The sequence below is a fragment of the Molothrus aeneus genome, chromosome 2 (genome assembly GCF_037042795.1).
Source record: "Molothrus aeneus isolate 106 chromosome 2, BPBGC_Maene_1.0, whole genome shotgun sequence".
Lineage (NCBI taxonomy): Eukaryota > Metazoa > Chordata > Aves > Passeriformes > Icteridae > Molothrus > Molothrus aeneus.
The window spans coordinates 105,993,081-106,017,284 of NC_089647.1; the positions used below are offsets into that span (position 1 = coordinate 105,993,081).

Genomic DNA, 24,204 nt, shown 5'->3' on the forward strand with positions numbered 1-24,204 from the left:
GCCACAGAAGAGTTCTGTGGTTTATATCAGGCTTCTAATTATTACAAAATTTTAAAGAGGAAGAGGCAAAAAGAAAATAGGAATCAGTCTTTTTGGAGAATATATCAAAAAAAACACCTTTTTTATTTGCATATTGTGTCATCTGGTAACTTAAGGCATAGAATAACTGAATGTCTAGGCAAAAAACAGATGGTCCTTTCCACCTTAGAAGAGGGTGATGGGGCGACTTTGTAAGTTCACTCCCAACCTAAATTATTTTACTAAAATAATGACACTGAACTATTAGAAAGCCACTTACTACTTTATGCTATTTGATGTATATTGTGATGTTATTTTAATGTAATATCTGGAATTATTATATTATACAAAACTTTATCTCTGTTTTTATTACATATATATATATATATAAGAAGACATTTACTCAATCATATCTATTATATCTATACCTATGTATATATCTATATCTATGTGTATTAACTATAATTATTTAGTGTACATACCTTTTCTTTTCAAAGTTTACATAATGAATTTATTGTGAATAAATAGAAATGTATTTCCTGATGTTTCATATGCCTCCAAGGTTTCTAATATCTTCAGTTCTTTTTTGTTTTAGCAGACTTGGGTGCTCCATCATCTGAGAAGTCTGTAGAAAATACACCATGGATGTAGGTCTTTTCTATTCACTGTTTTCATGTTGCTTACAACAACAAAACAAAACAGCAAGCAAAGATAGCAGAAAGAAACTCATTTTTATGTTAAAATTTTAGTCTTGTTTCTTTCTTAAGTAAGCAGTGCTAAAGCAAAGCAAACACACATCAAGCCTATTTTAGAGCATCCACAGGAGACGGGCACATCTCCTTGCCTTCTTAAATGCACTGCAAAAGCTTCCTTTGACTGCAGGGGGAGCAAGAATTTTCCTAAAGTATTTTTGAAGCATTTAGCTGTGGTGCACTCACTGTGCAGTGTCTTGCTCGTTAGCTAGATAATTATTTCTCCATAGAACAGGAAGAATGAACTACATACATAGCATATGAAATTTTTCTTGCCTAAGGCTGAGTCTCTGTAGAAACAAATGTATAAAAGAGGCTAAAGTCAGTAATTTAATTTCTTTGTATTATTATACCAAAAATATAATTTCATACAGAATGAACAGCCAGATATAAATTTATCTTGGAATAACAGGAAACTTATGTTGTTACAAAGTTAATTTTTCCACTTCTGCAATAAATAGATTAATTTTACCAGTGTTACACTGACATTCTTCACCTGCATGTGTAGCCTTATGATTTTATCTATGCCTCTATTATATTTTGTCCAAATATCCTCAATAAGGAGTATATATGGACAAATCATTCTTTTGTATTCATTATAATCTTATTAAACTACATAGAAGAATCAATGCAGCTTCTAGAAGTCAATGTACTCACAGGGATGACTCAGAAATAAGGCACCTGGAATAGTTTCCACCCCAGCTCTCCCTCTGTCCCTAAGAAGCTCCTGTTCCTGCAGAAAAGCACTGTAACCTCGAAAGAACCAAATGCTATGAGTAAGCTCTTCTGATAATGGACCAGGAGCATTACTGCAATTAGAAGTTGATAAGGAGTTGTAATATGAAGATTGACACACATTCTGTTAACAAACCACTGATAGGTAGATTGAAATGGCAAAGGCCCTGAGCCACAGTTATCAGGAGCTCACCTCAAGAAACCTGGGCAGGAAACTATGTTTTGAGGTACATTAAAGACAAACAGAAACCTGCTGTTGGGAAACCATTCAGACAATGTAAAAATTCAACATAATTTGACCATGTATAGAACTCCACAATAATCTATTGAAATAGCCATAAGTGATAGCAGAGGTGAAGCCATCTGCAAATATAAGCCTGTATGAAATACCTCCTGCTGCACAAGTGTCTGTGCTTTAGAATCCAGAATGCAAACCTGAGCACTCAGCCTGCCTGCAATGCTCCCACTGAAGTGTTACCTTACGGTCACCCCACGGAAAGTCACCTTATCTTCACCTCTGCTCCAGCATCCTGCCCAGCAGGCCTGGCTGTAAACCAGCTGGGTCTGACAAAGGCAGGTGTTAAGCCCAGCATTACCCTGGGTTTCCAGGACTGACACAGGCCTGGTGTCTGTGCTGGATCAGGACAGTAAGGTCAGCAGTTCATCCTCACCTTCCAGGACTGGGGCAAGAGAAGCTGAACTGGTCACTGTTTCAGAAAAGCATCTTCTTTTTGTGTGTCAAGCTCCTCCACCAGTGCACCAGGAAAGTGCATTCTTAGGTCAGCTTTCCTAAGTTTTGCTTAAAATACGTGGTCTCAGCAGATGCTCAGAAAGCAAGCAATAAATCATCAAAATGTCCAAACTCAGTCTTTGAAGATCATTCCACATATCCACTTTCTCTTTGGATGACAGGGCTTTCTGCCTTAATGATATCTACTAGATGTGTCACGGCTTTCTCATACCCTCCCCAGGATACTTTTGAGTTTACCTCACAAACTCAGTTATCCTCCACTACTAAAGAACCTTTTTCTCTTGGGCAGTTTCATTGATAGCTTAGTTATCTTCCTCTCTGTGTTTTGCTGAGAGTGTATTTTAGTGGATTACATCTGAGAGTTTCTTCTTTCTAGAGCAGGGTTGTTTCTTTCTCCATGAGCACAACTTTGAGGTTCTGCTTTCGCAACCACGGAAAGAAATATATGTAATATCTCTCAGATTCATTTCAAATGCAATTCAATTCTCAACAAAGCACAGCAAGGCGTCTTTTATGAAGCTCGGCAAGGCTGGTGTTCATTTCAGTGTTCTTGGTGAGGTGTATTTTTCAGCTGTTATGGGTTAGGAATACTATTCCTCAATTTAGTATTCCCACTGTAAAGAAAACCACAAGATACTCCCTTCCTCCACTCCAGCAAGAGAGACAAAAGGCAGAGATTACAGGTTAAGATTTCCTGGGAACAGCAATGAGATAAGAAAATGAAAGTTAAAACAGCATTAATAACAAAAGCATACATAAATTGGGTGATTTACATACGACAAGATGCTCACTGATATTCCAGGAGATCCATCTCCTCTATACTCTCCACTAGGCAAAGTTATAGGCAGCAGTGAGATGTCCCCTAGGTTTTCTCTTCCCAGGGCCAGGCAAACACATCTCTCTCAGCAGCTGTCTGTACATTACCTGTGAGTCCCCCAGAACTCCACCTGCAGGTAACTAACACCCATTTTGCCTTCTGGTATAAGTGGAGCATAAAGAATCTCCAGAAGACCTCAGTGTAGCTGACCTCTCCCATCAGTTTTATGAGAGATACGCTTGTTTTGTGATGTAAAATTGAAAACATCAATGTATTAAAGCTGTTCTCAAAAGCAGACAGTACAGTCTAGTCTTCATGATAATAATGCAGCCATTAGCATCTCCAGAATTTCCTAATAGATGGCTAACATTTGATTTGATGATATGGAGGCTGAAGGTCTGTCAGCAGCTGAGGCAATCTAAGAGGTTGCAGCTGCTGAATATTTCATGCTGTCCCCAGTCTCCTCCAAATCATCTCCTACTTATTCTTAACCTTTCCCATGCTCCTTGCTGTGGTAAGCTCTGCTTTTCCACCAGCTCTGGCACTCATTACAGCAAGTGAGTCAATTCAGCTTCTTGGCAGAGAACAATCCACTTTTATTTTGTCTGGGTATGTTTTCTGCCATATTAATGAGCTCAGAGGACTCAAGAAATGATCCAGTAAAAACCAGACCCCTTGCACAACAAGCAGAAACTGCATGGCCAGGATCAGGATGGTAGTGGTAAAAACATCATCCTTTAGAATCTGTCTGAGGCTAGCTCTACTTACCCTGTGGAATCCTGCCTCTGCCAGTCATTACCAGTTTATTCTGTCCTGTCCTCTCTGAGGGCAACAGGAACAGTTACTGATTCCTGAGAAAGGCAATGGCCAAGGAAAGCAATTGGACCTCAGAGAAAGCTGTGCTTTACCTCTGCTCTGCTAAGCACTTCCTAAGTGACCATTGGCCTGTAATTTAGCTGGGCCCACCTCCATATCTGTAAAAAAATGCCATAGGCATTACATTTTCACAAGAGGTTTCAAAGAGATAATACATAAAAACCCTTTGATGTTCATAGACAAATGTACAGTTCCTGAGGGCATCTAATTAGCTAGAGTAAATGACTAGGTCACTTTATAATAATTCGTACTGAATTCTCAATTCCTGAGGATGTTGCACAGTAATTCAGTATGCCATCACAAAACTGAAACAGAAAACTAAAAAGATGGGATATATTTTCTTTACTAGATATGTATTTTCCTTAGTAGAACATATATTTGACAGTATGCTTTAATAAAAACTGTCCTGTACTCCCTATAGACATGTGGCATCTTCCACTTGAAACTTTATATTCTACTCCTTTGCTTTAGCTCTTCTGCATGATGAAAGAGCTCAGGTTTGTGCAGGATTGAGCTCAAGTTTGTGGAGGATTAACAGAATTTAAACCCATTCTAGCAGCAGTCTCAGGTCTTCATGCAGTTCCACCGCTGCTTCTTGGTTTTAGTACCTTCATCACATATGAAAACCAGAGTCTGGAACGTACACCACTAAATTTTCAACTTCCAACTAGGATGTAGAAGCAAAACTATCAAATATCAGCATTTAGAGCAATATACAATCCTATTATTGTATGCAGCAATTTCACAAAAGCCTATTTTTGGAAATATCCACCGTGCAGTGCAAAAAAAAAAAAAAAAAAAGTGAAAAGATGTCCTTTATGACCAGCAGTTGTCTTGCCTCTGCTAACTTAAGCTAAAGTACAGAATGAACCTATGAGAATCGGCCCTATCATCATCTTATGGAGCACTAATTAGATTAGCTCACTTGATTAAAAAAAAAAAAAACAACTAGCAAAGTACAGTTGTTATGAAAACAGTAGAAAACTAACTCATTTTTAATGTGTGTCTTCAATGCAGTATATAGTTTCAGGAATAAGTTTTGCAGTAAGCTGCCATAATTTTTTATGGAAGCTAGAAGACCAAGCATCTCAGTTAAGGATTTTGAAGCATGGAGTAGCTACTATACCACTAATGAACATTTATATTCTCTGAATTATTCATTTTAATTCTTATGAATATTTACTTTTAGCTATATAAAATTCTTGTAGGGTGTTTTTTCTGATTTCCCCATTTTGATTTGAATAATAGGGCTTTGAGCAACCTGCTCTAGTGAAAGGTGTCCCTGGTCATTGGCAGTGAATTATCACTAGATGACCTTTGACATCCCTTCCAACCTAAGCCATTGTGTGATTCTGTGACTCTTGTAAAGACTTACTGGCTTAATAACTGCTTTTCAAAGGACTTAGCATTAGCCGTCTTCAAAATGTGAATTTATTTTTATGATTTATTTATTTTATTGTCCTCCAGAAGGGCAGAAACTGCAACAATGATTACTCGGGGTTTGAACACTGTGAGAGTGATTCTAAATATAAAATGTCATTCAGGGAAAACTATTGTCTAATACCAGGTCAGAAGTAAAACATACCCAGGGAAACATTCATTGCATCACTGCAGTCATGGCTTCACAATGAAATGGTTCTTGCCAAATGGTGACAGGGTATTGTCATGTACTCTTTGGCATGTGCCAAAACAAATGTAGGAGACAGAACACAGAATGGGTCACTGCAATCCTGCCCTCCTCGGGATCTACAGAAAGGTTTCCAGCACACAAAGGGTGCTGCAGATGACCTGTAGAAATGTGAGGGCACTGGCAGCCAAGGTCACAATCTGTTTGTGCTGGCTCCCTGCTCCAGAGCAACGGAGTTTATCCACTTGTGCAGGCACAGGCACCCTCCCTCATACCTCTCATCTTCCCAGTAGGCAAAAGGGTGCAAGGGGCAGCGTGACTCGTTACCCTGGTGCCCTGGACACGTCACAACTCCACCTGTTCCAGCCTAGCTCCAAATACGTGCCTTCTGTCCCTGCTGGGGGAGCCCAAGGATCCCACATCTGTAAGGAAGTGCAGGATTTGACAGCCGAGCCCTCTCTGGCACTATGAGGCAGAAGGGAAAGACACGGACCTCTGGCATCCACTCTTTAATTCACACTGTATCACATGCCTGGAGTAGCCTGACACAGTCACATTTTGTCCTTAGCTTGAGGTCAGTAAAGAAGAATCAGCCAAGAAGAGCAGAACGCAATTGCCAACTTAACTCTGCTGAGATTAAAGACAAAAATCAAACTGAAACTAAAAAAACCTGAACCAAAAGCAAACAATTGGGTTTATGTGCTGTTGAAACTAGTTATTTAGGAACTAAATTATGTTGGCTCTGACAAATGCACTGCAAATATTTATGTCCTTAATTAATGTCTTCCAATGTGTCCACTACCTTAAAAATATATTTAAAAAACAAGCAGTGGGGCTGTATTCAAAGATGGAAAAACCTTCAATTTGAGTACAGTTTACAGAACAAGAGATCAAAAAGCTGCATGTGGAACAAGAGCAGCATTTACAGGAATCTGCATTGTGTGGGCAGTTGACAATAACCAGCAACTTTATAAATGTTACATTTTGAGGAACTGAATTCAACTTTCTTATAACTAAGTCCTCCAAAATCAATGAGATCTTCCATTATTTCAGGCTGGAAATTGTTATAGCAAGTCTATCTAAATTCCACAATCTCTTCTTCTGTCAAGAATAATATATACAAGGCTCTCAACTAGCACTTGAGCTTTATTTTGGTTTTTTTTTTTTTTTTCCGTTTTGCAAGTTGTTCAGCAGGAGAACAGAACAGCAAACAACTTGATCTGCACTGTGTAGACTTGCCTCAGTGAGATCTGGACCAGAAGCAGAAGAAATCAGTCCACACGGATATCCACACTCCCTCCTTTAAAGGAAGCTAATTCCTTCAGAAGTGTCTCAGCCGAGTGTGGCCTCACACCATCTTACTGTAAAGGTACAGCCAGAGCTCCACCCTTCCTTCCCCTGCAGGCTTCCCTGGGACAGCACCCTCTATCCCTACTCTGCAATCAGTATTGCATAATAAATACTACAAGAAAAAAATGTTCTATTGAAACAGTGAATAGGAATGTGAAAGAAGCGAGAGCACACTGTTGAATGGGCTAGGAAGAATAAACTACTCTCCCTGAGTCAATATTATCTGGTTTTGGACTAAATTATTTCCCCCTTCTGCCTGTCTTGCATGTCTGTTGAGGGTTAAGGAAATATCACAGGTTATTGCTGTCACCTCTCCTGTTCCTGGTCTGTAAACATTCACAGGCATTGCTAAAGAACACCTAAGGAAATGGCACCTTCTAGACAATTTCTGTAACTCAGTAATCCTTAACAGTACAGTGGCATTTCATGTTTTGCATAAATGTCTGTCATGATATTGCTTCCTCCCTTCTTGGATCTATAGTGACCTCAACCTTTGCTGAAAATTGTCACATCCTATCTTGAGCTAAAATACACCCAGAACACAATGCTGCAGCTTTTAAAAGAGAAAAGAGAAATAACACAAACCCCACTCTTTTCCTAGGAATTATACTGATTAATTCAGATTTAACTAAGATCTCATGGGATTAATTCCTTGAATTCCTAATCTACATGGAGAAGATGTAGTCTTGGATAAGTTTTCCTGATGAACTGCAGTTCTTGGCTTTAGTGTGGAAGCTCACTGTGACAAGAGAGGAAGTAGAGGGGGGATCTCTGACAAAGCCAGGAGGGACTATTATGACCTAGGATAAACTCTGTGGATCTTTTTCTAAGGGTTGCAGCAAGCTCTTGAGCAAGATGATCACTAAACTATAGCTAGGTTCCAAGAAAAAAAAAGAAATACCAGTCTTGGTGATAAGATTTAAGAATAATAGAAAATCTTCGATAATATTTGGCAAGTGGTCCACATGCTACTTCACTGTCAGTCTTGAAAATGTGGATATGGATCTTACCACAAGACTGTATTTGTCTCATTTCAGATGCTGTAGTTAAGGGCTGCAATGAAATCCCCTGCTATTACACATGAGCCGTAAGTGCTGTTCACACCCCAACCAAGGCTCCTCGATGCCAGCTGAAGCACTAACAAACAAAAAAATGAAAGAGCTGGGTAAGGGATCTCGCAAAGCTTTCCCAAGTGGCAGCAATCAGATTTTGCTCATCACGGAGCAATTGCAGCAAAACACCCCAAGTTTAGACAACTACTAGTAACATAAATTAATGGCAAAGGCAAATCTTTTTAATGGTGTCTGTGGGGGCTGGTTTACTGGCACCGTGTGTCACTAGTAACTTTTCAGGCCCTTCAGTCAGCATTGTTGGCTTTTGCAATTCCGGCCCGGCTCTTACAACACCAGTGGTTTTTCTGGAACCACAAGTTACCAACAACCATTAAAGGAAGGAAGACCGAGATTCCATTTTTATAAAGCCAATGAGTATCTCTGCATGACGCAGGGTAAATATTTAAAAGATAAAAGAAGCCGCTTTGGAGATGTATCATAAATACGTAGAACATATCTCGGGTCACCCATGATCACAGCCTTGCACAGTTCCTCGGCAGCATTAGCTCTGAACAAAAAATTTCCAGGGACACCCAGGCTTAGCAATTCCCCAGCGGAGTCCCGCCTCAGAGAGCGGGGGGTTTCTTTCCCCTCTCCCCGATAACGAGCGGGACACGTTTCGCTCCGTGGAACGCCGCCTCAAGGCACAAGTGACCCGAAAAAGGGACCTGAAAAGAGTTCCGGCTACTCTCCCAGAGCGACCCGGGCTGACCTCACAGCCAGCAGCGCTGCCCTCAGAGCCGCCGGCGCTGCCCTCAGAGCCGCCGGCGCTGCCCTCGGCACCCACGGGGCTTTCCCACCTCCCGAGCCGCCGCCCGCGCGCCGCCGCCTCAGGGGCTCCGGGGCGGGGCGAGGAAGGGGGCGCGCCGCGCGCCGCTCGTCACGTGACACGCCCATCTCGCGCCCCTCCGCAAGCCGGGCCCCGCCCCCAGAGCTCCGCCCCCGCCGCGCCCCGGGCTCTGATTGGCTGCGGGCTGACAATGCGCGAGGCAGCGCCCCCCGCCCCGCCCCCCCCGCCGGCTTCACCCCGGCAGCCACGCGCCGCCGGCCGCGAGCTGCCCGCGCGGCGCCGGCGCGGCCGTTACGGGAGCGCAGCGGGCGCTGAGGGGGCCCCATGGCCGCGTCGCTGGGGCCGCTGGTGGGAGCCATCGATCAGGGCACCAGCTCCACCCGCTTCCTGGTGAGCACAGCGTGGCGATCGGGGCGGCACCGGGGGCGGGCGGCGCCCCCGCGGCCTGAGGGGAGCCGCGGCTTCCGCGCCTTCACTCCCTTCCATCCCGGCGGGGGCTGCTGCCGTGCCCTTGGGGAAGGGCAGGGGAACGGGCCCGCAGGGCTGCGCTGCGCTGTCCCGGCTGCAGCCTCCTGTCTCCCGGAGAAGCGGCGCCGCTCGGCCCGGAGGTGCCGGATCCGCCGCTGTCCCTCAGTCGCGTTCCCGCCGCGGCGCGGGGGCAGCGCCCGTCCCGAGGGGAGCGGTCCCGGGGCGAGCCCGACACCAGCGGCTCTGCTGCTGCTCCAGGGGACTGCGGGATCCCACTGCTCCGAGCAGGCTGCGCTTGCAATCTGTCAGGCTTTCAATCTGTCGGGTACCTCTCCCCGAATGGAATCAAATGGACGAGGTCCTGAGGCAGCGGGGAAATAGATCCATGCGAGCTGATTGACTGTGATTAGCTGGTGTTCAAACAATGCGATGACTCCGCTGTGTTCCCCGCTAAAACCTGCCCGGGGCCTGCTGGAGTGACTGCTGCAGCTCCAGCCCTCATGTCAGTGCATCTTGGGCACTGTAGGTATTCAGGTGGCTGAACCTGCACACCTTGTGAAACACTGATTTGTTTAAACACTAGGGAAAGATAAGTTTAAGGATAGGAGAATTAATATATTAATCATATATTTGACCCTTTAGTTGAAGGATCTAGTTATTTCTGTATTATGCAATAGGCTGTAACTAATGTTGTTATATATGAAACTTACTGTAGATACTTCTGGTTTGCAAATCTCTACAAATGTACTGTCCTACTGTCCCCTAGTCAGTTAAGTCATGGTAGTTTGACTTAATTAAAGCCCTATGACAATTTCCTCCATGGAATAGAGATATTTACTAGATATAAAGTGTTGTCAAATGTGCAAAGTATGAATTGGGAAGATGAATGTTTTGGTCTGCCCTTGCTGCTTTTTTTTTTTACTGCTTCCCCCGTGTGAAATGTTCCTTCATGAAGCAGGAGACTGGACTGTCTTCTTGACCTATGTTACCATTATTACTCAATATCACGACCTTCATGCGATTGTCAAATGAGAAAACAGCTCTGGGGGCGGAGAGAAACTCCAGACTGACAAATGACACCAGTGAGCTGTCTTGGATGCCAGTCAGGAGTCATTTTTGGGAACAAACTTGAAGAAGGTCCCTGTAATGCATTAAGATACATTCTATCTGCTTTTATATATATAAAAAGGTTTTTTTTATCCTCAAAGGATAACACTGGTAGAAGTAAAACTTGAACTCTTTTTACAAGTGTTTTTACAAGTTCCTCTTAGGAGGAATTTCTTACACTACACACATTCATCAATGGCTTTTATGCAGGTGGGGAGATTTTGCCTGCCTACAAGAGGATTCAATTGCTTCCTAGTTTTTTTCAAGAAGTATATTGTGTCTGCCACTTTTAAATTCTTGTATCCGTCTCAGTGTCTCTCAATTCATGTCAACATACAGCATTGTCTTAAACTTGGCAGTGTGATCATGTCATTATGATAAAATTACATGGGCTTGAGCAAATAAGATGCATGATCACTGAGTTAAATAAGAACACAGGGGAGAGGGAGAGAAGTGGGCAAAATGTGCAGAGATCTGTTACAACTCATCTCAGTCATTCAGATAACAACACCTGTAAATGGAGAATTTTGCTGGAAAAGGATTGCTGCAGTTGGAATAGAGATTTTGCCTTGAAATATTTTAAGCCAGAATATAATGTATTGTTGTCTGTACCTAAATTATTTCCTTGGCTCTGTTGATCTTTTGCTTTTAATTATTTTTGTTACGTTTCTTAGTGATGTCTCTACGGTTTTTTTTTTAATGTAGTGTTTCCAATAGTTTTTGTCTTCACCAAGTCACAAGTCAAAATCAGCCTGCTGCTTGCTTTGCACTTGTGTATTCAGTAGTTCAGTGCAACTGTTATCTAACTTTTTAAGTGGAAAACATATGATTTTGAGTAGGTTAAAGAGTCCTCCTGGGTGAAAAGCTGTCTGGTCCAATGGGGCCAAAGAGCAGTGTCAGCAGTCCAGAGTGTAAATTTACAATTACAGGTGGCAGATTTACCAGTGGTGTCCATAACAGTCAGTAGTGAGGGCTGATACCCTGTGTTTTCCTGGACAGCCATGGGGATGGGTTGGGATGTTCTCTCTGATGGGGGTGGCCAGCTGACTGAAATTCCAGTTGGAGAAGGGGCCTGCCAGAATATTCATACGGTTAAACAAAGTTTAGCACTTGAGACAGAATGCTAAGAAGCTGCTTCATGAAAAAAGACACACTACTGCTGGAGTTGGATATATGTGAGCAATCCTTGTGGTGGTGCACATTGAGAAAAGTTCAGAAAGTAATTGTTGCCATCTGTGCAGCACTTAGGAAGCAGCATCTGGAACACTGGGTCTGATGTTGGACCCTGCAGAGGATGAGCGTTGGAAGAACTGGGTTTCATCCAGCCAGAGGAATCCCTGTGCTGCAGCACAAGGCCATGGGAGGAGGGTTGGGAGATCAGGGATTCTTTCTTCACAAGAGAGGCTTAAGGGGTGTCCTCATTCCACAGTTTGTGGAGAACACAGAACCAGCCTTTTCTCAGACATGCACAGGAAAAGACAGTGGGCAGTGAACACGAGCTGCAGTAACTGTGGGATCTCCAATAGATGTAAAGAAACAATGTTTCACTGGGAGGGCTCCAGATCCGGAGCTGAGAAGGTGTGTGGAATTTCCATCTTTGCAGACACTCAGTGCCTGATTAAAACAGGCCCTGAACAGCCTGGTTTTAAATTCAGGCTTACCTGAGCAGTGAGTCAGGCTAGGTGACCTCCTGAGATTCAGAGTAAATTATCCTTTGTGCAGACACAAGTTTTGTCTCTCCTGCTTGTGAATGAGGGGGCTGTGTGAGCACAGAGGCTAAAGGAGCACCAGAACTCAGGTACATTTCTGTTACTGTCACTCCTTCTTTAGCCTTGCCTCTCACACAGCACACATGGTAGTTTTATGCTGTAGCTTTATCCTCCACAAACCCTATTTTGGATCTTTACCTTTATTAGCTAATTTTGAAAAATGAACTGCAATTATTTTTGAGATTGGAACTTTTCTGTTAAGTTGGGTTGAACATGGGTAACAGATTCTGAGTTACCAGGGGGAGCACAGTGCTCACAAGACAATTGCTTAAAGCTCATTTTCTTAAAAATATCAAGCAGGAACATAAATTGGATAAGCTAAATAAGTGCACCCAGATGACTGAATTCTAGCTAAGATGTTTCATTGAATATTTTCATCAAATACTTTCATCTCTTGTGTTCCATTTTGTATTATTCAAGAATCATAATAATGCACTATAACTTCTTTTGTGAAAAGTCTTGGGATCAGGAGCTAATGGCCAGCTGAACTATTGTTTGATCTCTTGAAAGGTATTTGCTGGACAGTGTTTCTGTCGTTTTATCCAGGAACAGCAAGAATTGAAAGACACAGTGAAGTACCTACACAGTACTTTAAGTTATAAGTTTGTCAGTCAGACACAGGACAGTTTTTTTTCTACCTTTGCAAAATATTTATTTTTTTCTTTACTTTGTCTCCAGAAGAAACAATCAAATAAAGCTATATCACACTGTAAGCATTCTTTTCAATAAACAAAACCTGATTTTAGGTAAGGAAAACATTCATATCCATTGAGCTTTTTCTTCAGAGGGGAATTCATTTTACCCCTCTTCTGAAGTAACATGACCTTTTATGAAAAACTTGATTGTATAACTTGCTAGAAGGGTTAAAAATACTGTAAATACAGGTTTTCCCCCTAGCTCTAAGCACTTAAAATACAGTGTAGTTTTACTTTTAAATCCCATAATTGTAAGCACCTCCTAGATGGCGACGGAAATCTGTTCATCACGAGCCTTCCAAGAAAGGTAATTTCTAGGAGGCTTTAAACTTGGACATATTCATAAATTCTTACTGTGCTGCTCCTAGTTAAATACTGGAGAGGGAAATTATTGTTTGTCTCTAATCCTTGCCACAGCTGGGTTGATTTCGATGCAATTTCAGAACTCCAGCTCTGAACTTGTTTGCCTGCAAAGCCATGACTGTTCCTGCTTGCCAGAAACTCATGAAGATACAGCATAGCATAACAGAAATAGCTTTTCTGCAGGCAGAGTTACATGACAAGGATCGAGAGATATGAAAAGTCACTTGTAAAATCTGTTTTCATTATTGTCTTTTCAGCTGTGCAGCTTCTTTCATCACTTCCATGAGCCTCATATTTCTGTTCATTCCTTGAAAATTGTTACAACTCATTGATATTAATTCTTTTCCACTAAGACAACAAAACATAAATGCAATACACAATAATATGTAATAATATGTAACTGTACCCCCCTTTATGTGATGTATTATGTTAAAGACCCTATAAAAAGCTTCAATTGAGTGATCAGCCCCTGTGCCTCTCTGCTTGTTCACATACAGGGCATCTATGTAGGCCTTTCTTCTCTGCAGTCCTGAGACTCAAGGATCAAGCTCTGATTCTCTGTTGGGAGTAGAGGGAGGATGTTATTTATTCCTTTTCTTTAATCTCTCCCTAGAGAATTCGGTGCACATCTGGTGGCTTTCACTTTCATCTCTGTTCAGAACAGCTGTACAAGTCCAAATAGCCTAGACAATTCTTCATTACTACTGCTGATAAAATTAGGGCAAAGCTGACTTTGGCTTTCCCCCACGCACAACTGAGAGGTCAGTAGCATAAACTTGAATCAGTTCTTAATGAATATGAAAGGATTGAAAACCTCTAGTCCCAACAAATTAGAGAAATACACTTCAAACCTGTTTCAACAGGGATGTATACACTTCAAACCTGTTTCAACAGGGATGTATTGACCTTATCTGATTTATTTGTACTTATTCTCACTTATTTTTCTGTCTCTCCACTGTCAAACAGGGACGACATAGGGAATTTTTTTGACAGCAGTAGTGGGTTTTTTGGAGGGAGTGGGAAAGAAAGGCTTTGAGGTTCCATATGTTCTATTTATTCCCTATGTTATATATAATTTTGTATGTTTAAATTTAGTGACTCATTCATCTTTCCACATATCAGAATTCTGTCTATCAGTGTAGAAGTCATAGAATCATAGAATGATTCTTTAAGGTCACAAGGGACCTTAAATATTATCTGGTTCCACCCCCCACCATGGGCAGGAACAGCTTCCATTAGATCAGGGTGCACAGGGCCCTGTCCAGCCTGGCCTCAAACAGGGATTGCTCCCAGTGAAACTTTTTAATCCCTTGCCCTGAATAATAGGGAGTGTCTGTTGCTTTTGTTGAGAATGTCAGAAGCTTGCAGGTTTGTTTGTGATGGATTAGCAGTGTTTGCCTAGTTCTTCTCTATGGATATGAAAAAAATCTGTGCATTCGTAGAGTTATTGCTTCCATTGAAAATGTATTCCTGTCACAGCTTATTGCTGTGTCTGCAAACCACACACTCCACATTCACTTGATGGCTTTGTCTCATTGAATATGTGCTTCCTGTTCCCAGTAGGAATCCTTTGCATTACCTTCTGATTCAAGAAATACTGAATGATTAGTGGTGAATGATTACCACATGATATTTAACATTGCTAGTATGTCAGATACATAACATATTAACATACAGGTTAAATAAAAAGTCTTTTATCTCTCTGTCTTTATTTTAAAAACCAAGTAAATTTGACTATGCTTTTGGCAGGAAGGCAATTTCTAGTAAAGCAATCTTACTGCCTATATGCAAAACAGCCTCTCCATTAAGTATGTTGTGTAGCATTTTGAGATCCATATCCCATTATGCAGGTTGCTTCCAAATGTGTAGTACTGACAGAGCTTTTTCTTTAATAGGATAGATTCCTGTAAAGCCTGAGCTGGTAGATGAAACACAGATAAGTAAATAAAGTACTAATGATTCAGTGGTGCTCTTTCTATGTCATCTTTTGAGCTGATCGTAGAAAATAATGTTCATGTACCTTTTAAAGACTTCTTTTCTGGACAATGAAGCTTTCAATGCTTTCCAGAGTTTGTGCTGTTTTCATCCTTGGAGGTTTTAAAGACTTGCTTAGAAAAGTTCTTGAGCAACCTGATCTAATCTCATTGCTGATCCTGCTTTGAGCAGGAGGTTGTACTAGAGATCTCTCAAGGTCCCTTTCAGCCTGAATTATTCTGCAGTTCTAATATATAAGTCAAATGTTTCTAAACTTCAAAGTTTCACTCTAAAAATGCTCTTTAAGGTTCCAGAGAAACTAGAGAATCAGAACTTCATCTCCTTTTTGTCAGAGTTGTTCTAATAGTTTCTGGGTAAAGTGCACTGTGTAGATGATACCAAGAGTTTATGGATTAAAAACTTTAAGAGAAACCCCTAAAATTTGTGGTATGAAAAGAGAGCATTAACAAGTACAGAATAGATTCAGTTGTATCCTAGAGGGTGGACGGATATAAATGAATTTTGTTTCTTTAGCATGAGAGTGGTTTCTAAATCTGGCTCAGCTCTGCTTGCCATGAAAAGGTAGGATGGTGTCCTACTGATATGTTCTGCAGTTCACCTGAACCTGCTGCTAGATTTTACTTTCTGTTTTTTTTGCTGCTAGATTTTACTTCTGTCCCAGAAGGTTCTTGACTCAAAAGATTCTGCGTGGTGCTGTGGAGAAAGGGCCCTTCCCCCAGGATTGCCACCACTGCCCAGCCAGGCTCTCTGGCTCACACACTGTTCACTTCAGTTGAATCTTTCACTGGGTGTCCCTAGCTTGGCCTCACAGAGATTCCTTTTGGGAACAGGCCACTGCTGGTTAATGAGGCTTGTTGTGCATTCTCCATGAGCTTCTACTGCACCTCTAACTTGGGATTCCTTGAGAACACCCATTGATAGAGTACTCGTGATTCTCTACTCTGCTGGTTTTTATTGTAGAGTGTCCAAATTTAAGTTACTTTTCTGCATGTTCTCTTTTTGATGGGTTGTGTTGCTGCAGTGGCATTCTTTTCTTGTCAGATTGTTCATGAGCTCTGTACTTTTAATTTGTTTTGAAACAAAATAGGTTTTGCCTAGGTGCTTTCTTGTTCTTTAGTTTGATAGATTTTGTCATAGATTTTCCCATAGATTCACATAGATCTATTCACACAGATGTCCCATAGATTTTGTCATAGATTTTCACTCTTCCTAAAATGTGCTAACCCAAGAAAACACACAGATAACTCTGGCAGTAGAGTGGCACAGCAAGAGCTAAAGAAATGCTATTATCAACAACAGTGGGTATTTTACTGAGTAATATTCTAATATGCATCAGGAGTCTAACTTCTATAACCACCACAGGAAAAAATCTGGTTCTTTTCCGACCTATTAAGGAAAAAAAAAGCAGTTAAAATTGACAGAGTGACAGCAAAGTTTGCCAAAATAATCTTTGCCTACCTTAATTTTAAAAATTATATATATCTGTATATATCTGAATTCTTGTTATATAGATGTTGGGGTTGATGATAGAAAATTACTATCTGTTGTCACAGCACAGCATTTGTTCAAAATAATAAATGTTATTATTGTTGTATAAACTTCTGTGCTCATAGAAAATTCAATTGTGTAATTAATTTGCAGGTTTTTAATGCAGCAACAGCAGAGCTCTTGAGTCACCATCAAGTGGAACTAAAGCAAGAATTCCCTAAAGAAGGGTATGATTTTTTTTTTTTATTTTTTCATTTGTGTAGAGTTTGGTAGAGCGTATGAATTTTTATCTATGAGTCATCAAAACTGAAGCTGATTAATAATTCTTAGAAGCACAGCAACTGCTATAAAAGACTGGGCAGAAAAAATGGCATGAAATAGCTCCCACTGGGTGTCCGGAACGTGCCTGAGTTACGGAACTAAAAGTACTTGGTGTTTGGCTCTGGTCACTCATTTACATATTTAACATCTAAACTTTAACGTCTAAACGTTGAAGTTTAAAACTAAAGTTTAAATGAGACTTAACATCTCATTTAAGGTAATAAAACTGGTAATTTTTACATTTGAATCACAGTCTTCAGCTTGGTCATAGAAATATCTTCCTTTGTTTTCTGAGTTTTTCTTTGTTTGTTTGTTGGTTCCTAAATGACCTACCATTTGCTGCCAATGCCCTCTGTATAGAACAAAACAAAACTCTTTGTCAATATGTAAAACATGTTTTGTAGCTATATTGGTATTAAAATCCTCAGCTTGTTTTTCAGACTAGTATTATTTTTTCTTTTTATGTACGTTTTTATTAACTGGTGTTTACTGTTTGTTAAAGATGGGTGGAACAAGATCCAAAGGAAATATTAAACTCTGTCTATGAATGTGTGGAAAGGACCTGTGAGAAAATGAGAGAACTGAACATAGACATCGCTAACATAAGAGGTACTTATGGGTAGAGGGCTTTAGCATGCTATGGTTGAGCAATTCAGATACCATAGTTTTTAAGTGAATAAATAGAAAGGTGGCAGCATATGCCAGCCTCAAACAAAATGTTAAATTGTATTTGAAAATAGTTTTTTGGGGAGGAATAATGATAAAATAAGTGTGTGTATTAGCAATGCAGAATCTACAAAGTAGACTTAACCTGATCTTGTAAAATCACAGAGACAAGTGATGAAGAAATTCTGAAATTAAGTTTAGAACTTTAATTTAGGAAAGCTGTTTTCCCCTGTCAGTGTTGTTGCTGTCTCAGTTTGTGGCTGAAAAAGAGAGAGGTTTAGAGCATATAGGTTAATCAGCAAAGATGAGTTCTTAGAAGTAATATTTCTAGATTATGCCTTGAAAAATTGGAAACTTTTTATTTCCCATTTACTTTCCTCTTCTGCTTACCTGTTCCTCCCTCCTCTCCACCTCTCCATTCCCTCCCTCACCTCCCCCAAAAGGGGAAAACAAACCTTCTGAAAAGGATACTTTCTGTTTTGTCCTGAAGCCATTGGAGTCACCAATCAGAGAGAAACAACAGTGGTTTGGGACAAGACAACTGGAGAACCTCTTTATAATGCTATTGGTAACTATGCTTTCTGAATATGTAATATCACAATATGATCATGTTGTGGAAAAATGCTTTTGTAGTTTCCTGTGCAAATCTGGCTGTGGCCTAGCCTACTAATTTGTTGGATTTTTTTGATATCTGTGTTGTAAAATGTGTGTTTGCATACACACCAGTGCAGTTTAAAAAAGCCCGTTCCATAAAAATTGTTACTTAAGTCACTTTATTGGTTTTAAAAAAACCCCACTACGTTCCTGAGGAGTTCTGGGCACAAAATGCTCTGACTTGCATCCAATCACTGTCTGAAATTTTCAGGGTGCTGGTGATTTAACTTTAAAGGAAAATAATGTTAAGTAGGTTTAATTAGTGATGACTTAATGAATACTTATTAATACTCAGAGTTTCATTTTCAACTTAGCTTTTCAGATATTGTCAGCTGAAAAATGGTAATTGTCTAGACTTGGTTTTCTAGGTCAAGAGCCAGATATAGTTTGATATAGTATGACTGTAAAACCAGGAGTCTTCTATAGTAAAATAAATGTAGTTAACAGCTTTATCTTGAACCCAGCTATACCTTGATAACTACAACACAGTCTTTTAGTACAAAGTTTACATAGAAATAGTAAATAATCAGCCTGCTATTTGTTTTAACCTCTTAGTTTAATCACAGTCGTCTGCTGTGAAGTAGCATTAGTCACTTGCTTGTATTCTGATAAAGTAAATACCCTACTTGTGGAAAATCCTGCTTCTTTCTCAAATCATTTGTTATTTTAAATCAAATTAATTTCTCTAACCATTTTAATTTTTACAACAGTGCCTTTAAAATACAATGGCAATACAATATTCTTTCAACTACATGAAAAGATAAAAATAGACAGGAATTCATTGGCAAGAGCTGTGGTTTCATAGAAGCAGGCTGAACATGTCACTTTTTGTGTGTTAAATCACATGATCAATTAATTTTATTCATGGTTTTAGTGTGGCTTGACCTGAGAACCCAGTCAACAGTTGAACATCTTCTTAAAAGAATTCCTGGAAAAAACAAAACTTTTTCAAAGGTAGGAGACATTCCAAACATTTCAATGGTACCTGCTGCAATGTATAATGTTTTGGATATATGTGTTTAAAATGCTCCTAAACAAAGTCACTTGTAGTTTCTAGTCCCTTCTTAGCTTGTCAAATAATAAAAAATGAGTGCAAGACACCAGTCTGAGACTAGAAAATTTTTAATTTCCTTAAAATAAATGTTTAACACTTATTTAATATCTCACTACGGAAGTGAGACCTAATCCTGTGCTATCTAGCCAATATAAAATAAACATTACACACAAAAATTAGGATCAAGTAGAAAAAAAGAAAGGGAAATAATTTACTGGTATGAAATGTATTATCCATTCTCGTGCCTTAATATTGAAATTAATTGCATCCAATCTGAGAACAAGGAAGATCATTCATAAAGAGCAAGTTTTCTTTTTTTGTGAACATATATATAACAAATTGAAAACTAAATGCTTGTAAAAAAGTGTCACAATTGTTTGATTAATGTTGTCCTTTACTAATACAGTAAATAGTATGTATTTTTTATATTATATGTTTTCCTACAGGCAGGAAATGGATGTCAAAAAATGTATAAACTTACTTATTTTCAAGTTCTAGTAGAGTGCAATTTTCATCTTTCCTGTGTTGTCCTGCCCATTTTTGTTGTTGTTACTTATTGTCTAGTCATATGGAGATATCCTAGATAAGACAGGCCTTCTGCAAACAACTTTTTCCACGTAGATGATCTTTGAACTGCATTTAGATCAGCTTTGATCTTTATCTATTATTGCACTGGTCATTTGATTTTGATGTTTTCAGACTTGTGTGTTGTATGCTTAGTACTTATTTAAATAATTACAGAAGTTCATGGAATTTTTCTGAGTTTTGTGTATTTTCTTTTTCCCTTACTATCACCATTTTTTCATATAACTACAGTATTTATGGAAAAGATACTTGCATGATGTTTAAATTATTTTTTTTAATTTTACAGTTTAAGACCGGTCTTCCACTTAGCACTTACTTTAGTGCAGTGAAACTTCGGTGGCTTTTGGATAATGTGGAAGAGATTAAGAAAGCAGTTGAGGATGGAAGAGCTATGTTTGGGACTATTGATTCATGGCTTATATGGGTATGTATTTGTATTTCTTACAATAAATTCCCATATCATGTAAATCTCCATGCATGTGATACTTGATGCCCACTGATGACACGGTGATGTCAATAAAATCTACTAAAGAAATTCCAATGAGGTTCCTTGCAAAATGAACTTTTACTGTCCCTATACCATTATATTTTTTTCTTGATTCTTATTTGTAGTTTACCATTATAGTTTGCTGTAAAACTTTGCTTACACTTTCAGAAAAATCTTGGACTTTAGAAAGGTGTATTAGGTCTGCCTCTTTAGTTGTTGCAGAAATACCAGAGTTCCTAATCCCAAGGTGAAAACTTTTTGATCTTGAATTTTTTTTGTAATTTGTTGGAGTAAGCCTATATTTCTCCTTGACAAATGCTGTGACTTTTTTGTTCAGAGTTTGACAGGTGGAACAAATGGAGGCATTCACTGTACAGATGTCACCAATGCCAGTAGAACAATGTTGTTCAACATTCATTCCTTGGAATGGGATCCTGACCTCTGCAAGTAAGCTCAGTTTTTCAGTAATGCTATTATTTAAATAGTTTCTAACTCGTTTAAAGGTAAGAATCTCTTATCTAAACTAAGATCAGCAGGTACTGTTCTATTTGCTGTTGACATTAATAACTAAGATTCATTATTCTCCAGATGTGCAGTTTATGGTCTGGATTAAATAAAAGTAGCAGAATCTTTCTGTAGGTGGAGGCCTGGTTCATGGAAACAATTTAGCTTAGTTGATTAAAGCATGATGCTAATAATGCCCAGGTTGTGGTTCAGTCCCTGTAGGGGCCAATCACTTCAGATCCTTGTGGATCCCTTCCAACTCAGAATATTGTGATTTAATAGTGTCTTTATTACTTAATCAAATTTGTACAGCAGCTGGAATGATAGTGTCTCTATTTGAGATTCGAGTTTACTAACAAATGTATTATTAAGATATTGTTGGAAGAGGCATGAATTTCTATGTAAAAGAGTTGGATAGGTCCTCAAAGATTGAAATATATGCTGTTTTCCTCCAAAATTCAGTGTCCACTGTAACAAGTGGAAAAACATATAGATTAAAACCTAGAAATAAAAGTTCCTTTTATAGTTTTTTTCTTTATGCTTAAACTTATTTAAGAAAATAAATGCAAAATGCTTTCTGATTTAGCACTGACTATATAATATACATTATTTTTTGTTGTATTCAGGTTCTTTGAAATTCCTATGGAAATACTTCCAAATGTACGAAGCTCCTCTGAGATTTATGGTGTGATGGTATGTTTTCCAATATTTGTGTGAAATTCATGATGTAAAAATAGAACTGTATCCATTTGGATTTGACAGATTCCATAGATTAGGATTAATGGCTTTTTCTTGACCAGTATTGTTTGGTTTATGATTAGTAAGCTGTTATCTACTGTTATATAATGTTATAGGAAGTTGAGTATTTGATTACTTTAATGCAGCACCAATTCTTCTGATACAGTGGCATCTAATTAATGAACTTCAAGATTGGATAAACTGGATGCTGGGATTTTGCATTCTTTTTTTCTGGTAATTTTAGTTATTGTTAATAAGAATACATGTATTTTGTAGTGAAGACAAGTTACAAGATGGATTTTTTTTTTAATAGAACTCTAACTTCCCTGAAATATTTTTGCTAATGTGTTAATGGAAATGCCACTAGAAGTCATTGCTGACATTTATTTATGTGAAGGTTGGATAAAAGTGAGTTGTATTAAGATGAATGAGCAAGGTAAATGGAAAAAGATACTGCCTGACCACCAGAACAGAATTGCTCTTCACTTTAAATGTGAACTTCTGTTTCTCTTCCCCTTTCCATTTTTTTTTTCTTTTTCTTCCTTTTGCTGGCTGTAGAAAATCTGTCCTAGCCGGGTGAGTAGAGGCTTCCATTAGGCTGACCACCTTACTCATTCTGCTCAGATGCTGTGCATTTTCATTGGTTTAAGGATTAGAAAAAGTGCACTCCTAGGCCAATAAATTTGCTGTGTGTTTCCAAATCTGAGATAAAAAAATTAGAGTTCATGCCAAAATTATTTCTAAAACGTGATCTCAATGTATGTGTTTGTCCTAATTTCCACACTATTAAATATTTATTTTATAGTGAGCTAAAAAATACAGCTACTGGCTAATAAATGTTAGCTATAGCATTTTATAAATGAGAAAAACTGTCCATTTTCTCTAAAAATATTAATTCTATGGTAGCTAAACATCAGATTCATGTAGAGCTTTTTAGTGCATTTATAAACACAGTTACCTTAAATACAGTTAATTAAAATGTGAATAATTCAGATTGGAAATACACTTGCATGGCTTTACTGAAAATTCATTTTCACGACTGCACAAAAAAAAACAATTTAAGGAAACAAGCAGAAATTAGTCAGAAAATAGTTAAATAATTAAATAAAATTTTCAGGTTACCCTCACTAAGTTTGCACATGACACTGAGTTGGGCAGAAATGTTGATCTGCTGGGAGGGCAGGAAGGGTCTGCTGAGGGATCTAGACAGGCTGGAGCAATGGGCTGAGACCAATTCTGTGAGGCTCAACAAGTGCCAGGCCCTGCCCTTGAGTCACAACAACCCCAGGCAGAGCTACAGGCTGGGGGAAGAGTGGCTGGAAAGGTACCTGGAGGAGAAGGAGCTGGGGGTGCTGGTCAGCAGCAGCTGGACATGATCCAGGTGTGCCCAGGGGCCAGGAAGGCCAAAGGCACCTGGCCTGGATCAGCAATAGTGTGGCAGCAGGACCAGGGCAGGGATTGTCCCCCTGTGCTTGGCACTGGTGAGGCCACATCTCAAATCCTGTGTCCAGTTTTGGGCCTCTCACTACAAGAAGGGCATTGAGGGGCTGGAGTGAGTGCAGAGCAGGGCAGCAGAGCTGGGGAAGGGTCTGGAGCACAGCTCTGATGAGGAGCAGCTGAAGGAGCTGGGGGTGTTTAGCCTGGAGAAAAGGAGGCTCAGAAGGGGAACTTGCCACTCTATAACTGCCTGACAGGATCTTGTAGCTAGGTGGGGGTCAGTCTCTTCTCCTAGGTAACAAGTGATAAAACAGGAGCCTTCACAGCTTGTCAAATATTGGAACAGACTGCCAAGAGAAGTGGTGGAATCACCATCCCTGGAGGTACTTCAAAGATGTATAGATGTGGCATTACAAGCATGGATTAGTGATGGACTTGGCAGTGCTGGGTTAACAGTTAGACATGATAATCTAAGAGGTCTTTTCCAATTTAAATGATTTTATGATTCTGTAACAGGAATGTAAATGAAAACTCTGGTAGTGTTTAGAAGAAAGCCTTCTTGAGACTTAAAATGCTGTATCTTAACATCAGGCATCTCCCTTTGCTTAGGATGTCACCACAGCCATGGTTTTTTCCTGATCACTTTACCATTTTGCACTTTTGCATTTTACACTTGGCATTTACTGCACAGATTACACTGAACTGGATTTTCTGTATAGTGCTATTTCAAGAAAATTTATACTAGGAACTTTTGAGGTCACATAAACTGTATTTGTAAAACTTCCTGCTCTTCATTTCTTAGTGGTTTTAGACATGAGCTGCATTAAGCTGAAACAAAGTGTACGCCTGAACTAAGCCGTGTTGCTTTCATGACCCTTCTTTGTTTTCCTTTGAGCATTAGAAGTTTAGCTTATTTTTCATTGCCTTCAACTCTAGTCATGGAAAACTAACTCTGAGTTTTTCTTTCTCTTTTTGCAAAACAGGAATCTGGAGCTTTGACGGGTGTACCAATTTCTGGGGTAGGTCCTACTTCAGCGTAGATTCT

At 39.5% G+C, this 24,204-nt stretch overlaps 1 protein-coding gene across 4 annotated transcripts in view; it reads left to right on the forward strand.

Annotated features, from left to right (window-relative positions):
* The first annotated feature begins 9,107 nt into the window (after positions 1 to 9,107).
* GK (glycerol kinase) overlaps positions 9,108 to 24,204 on the forward strand; it is a 39,014-nt gene continuing 23,917 nt past the window's right edge. For 3 of the 4 annotated variants that reach the window (XM_066545457.1, XM_066545455.1, XM_066545458.1), the window contains exons 1-10: positions 9,108 to 9,218; positions 16,867 to 16,940; positions 17,537 to 17,643; positions 18,191 to 18,268; positions 19,229 to 19,308; positions 20,280 to 20,417; positions 20,818 to 20,927; positions 21,611 to 21,677; positions 22,281 to 22,298; positions 24,143 to 24,178. In XM_066545457.1, coding sequence (XP_066401554.1) covers positions 9,153 to 9,218; positions 16,867 to 16,940; positions 17,537 to 17,643; positions 18,191 to 18,268; positions 19,229 to 19,308; positions 20,280 to 20,417; positions 20,818 to 20,927; positions 21,611 to 21,677; positions 22,281 to 22,298; positions 24,143 to 24,178 — 774 coding nt within the window. In that variant the 5' untranslated portion in view covers positions 9,108 to 9,152. The remainder of the gene's footprint in view (positions 9,219 to 16,866; positions 16,941 to 17,536; positions 17,644 to 18,190; positions 18,269 to 19,228; positions 19,309 to 20,279; positions 20,418 to 20,817; positions 20,928 to 21,610; positions 21,678 to 22,280; positions 22,299 to 24,142; positions 24,179 to 24,204) is intronic. The other variant, XM_066545456.1, reaches the window with a different exon arrangement.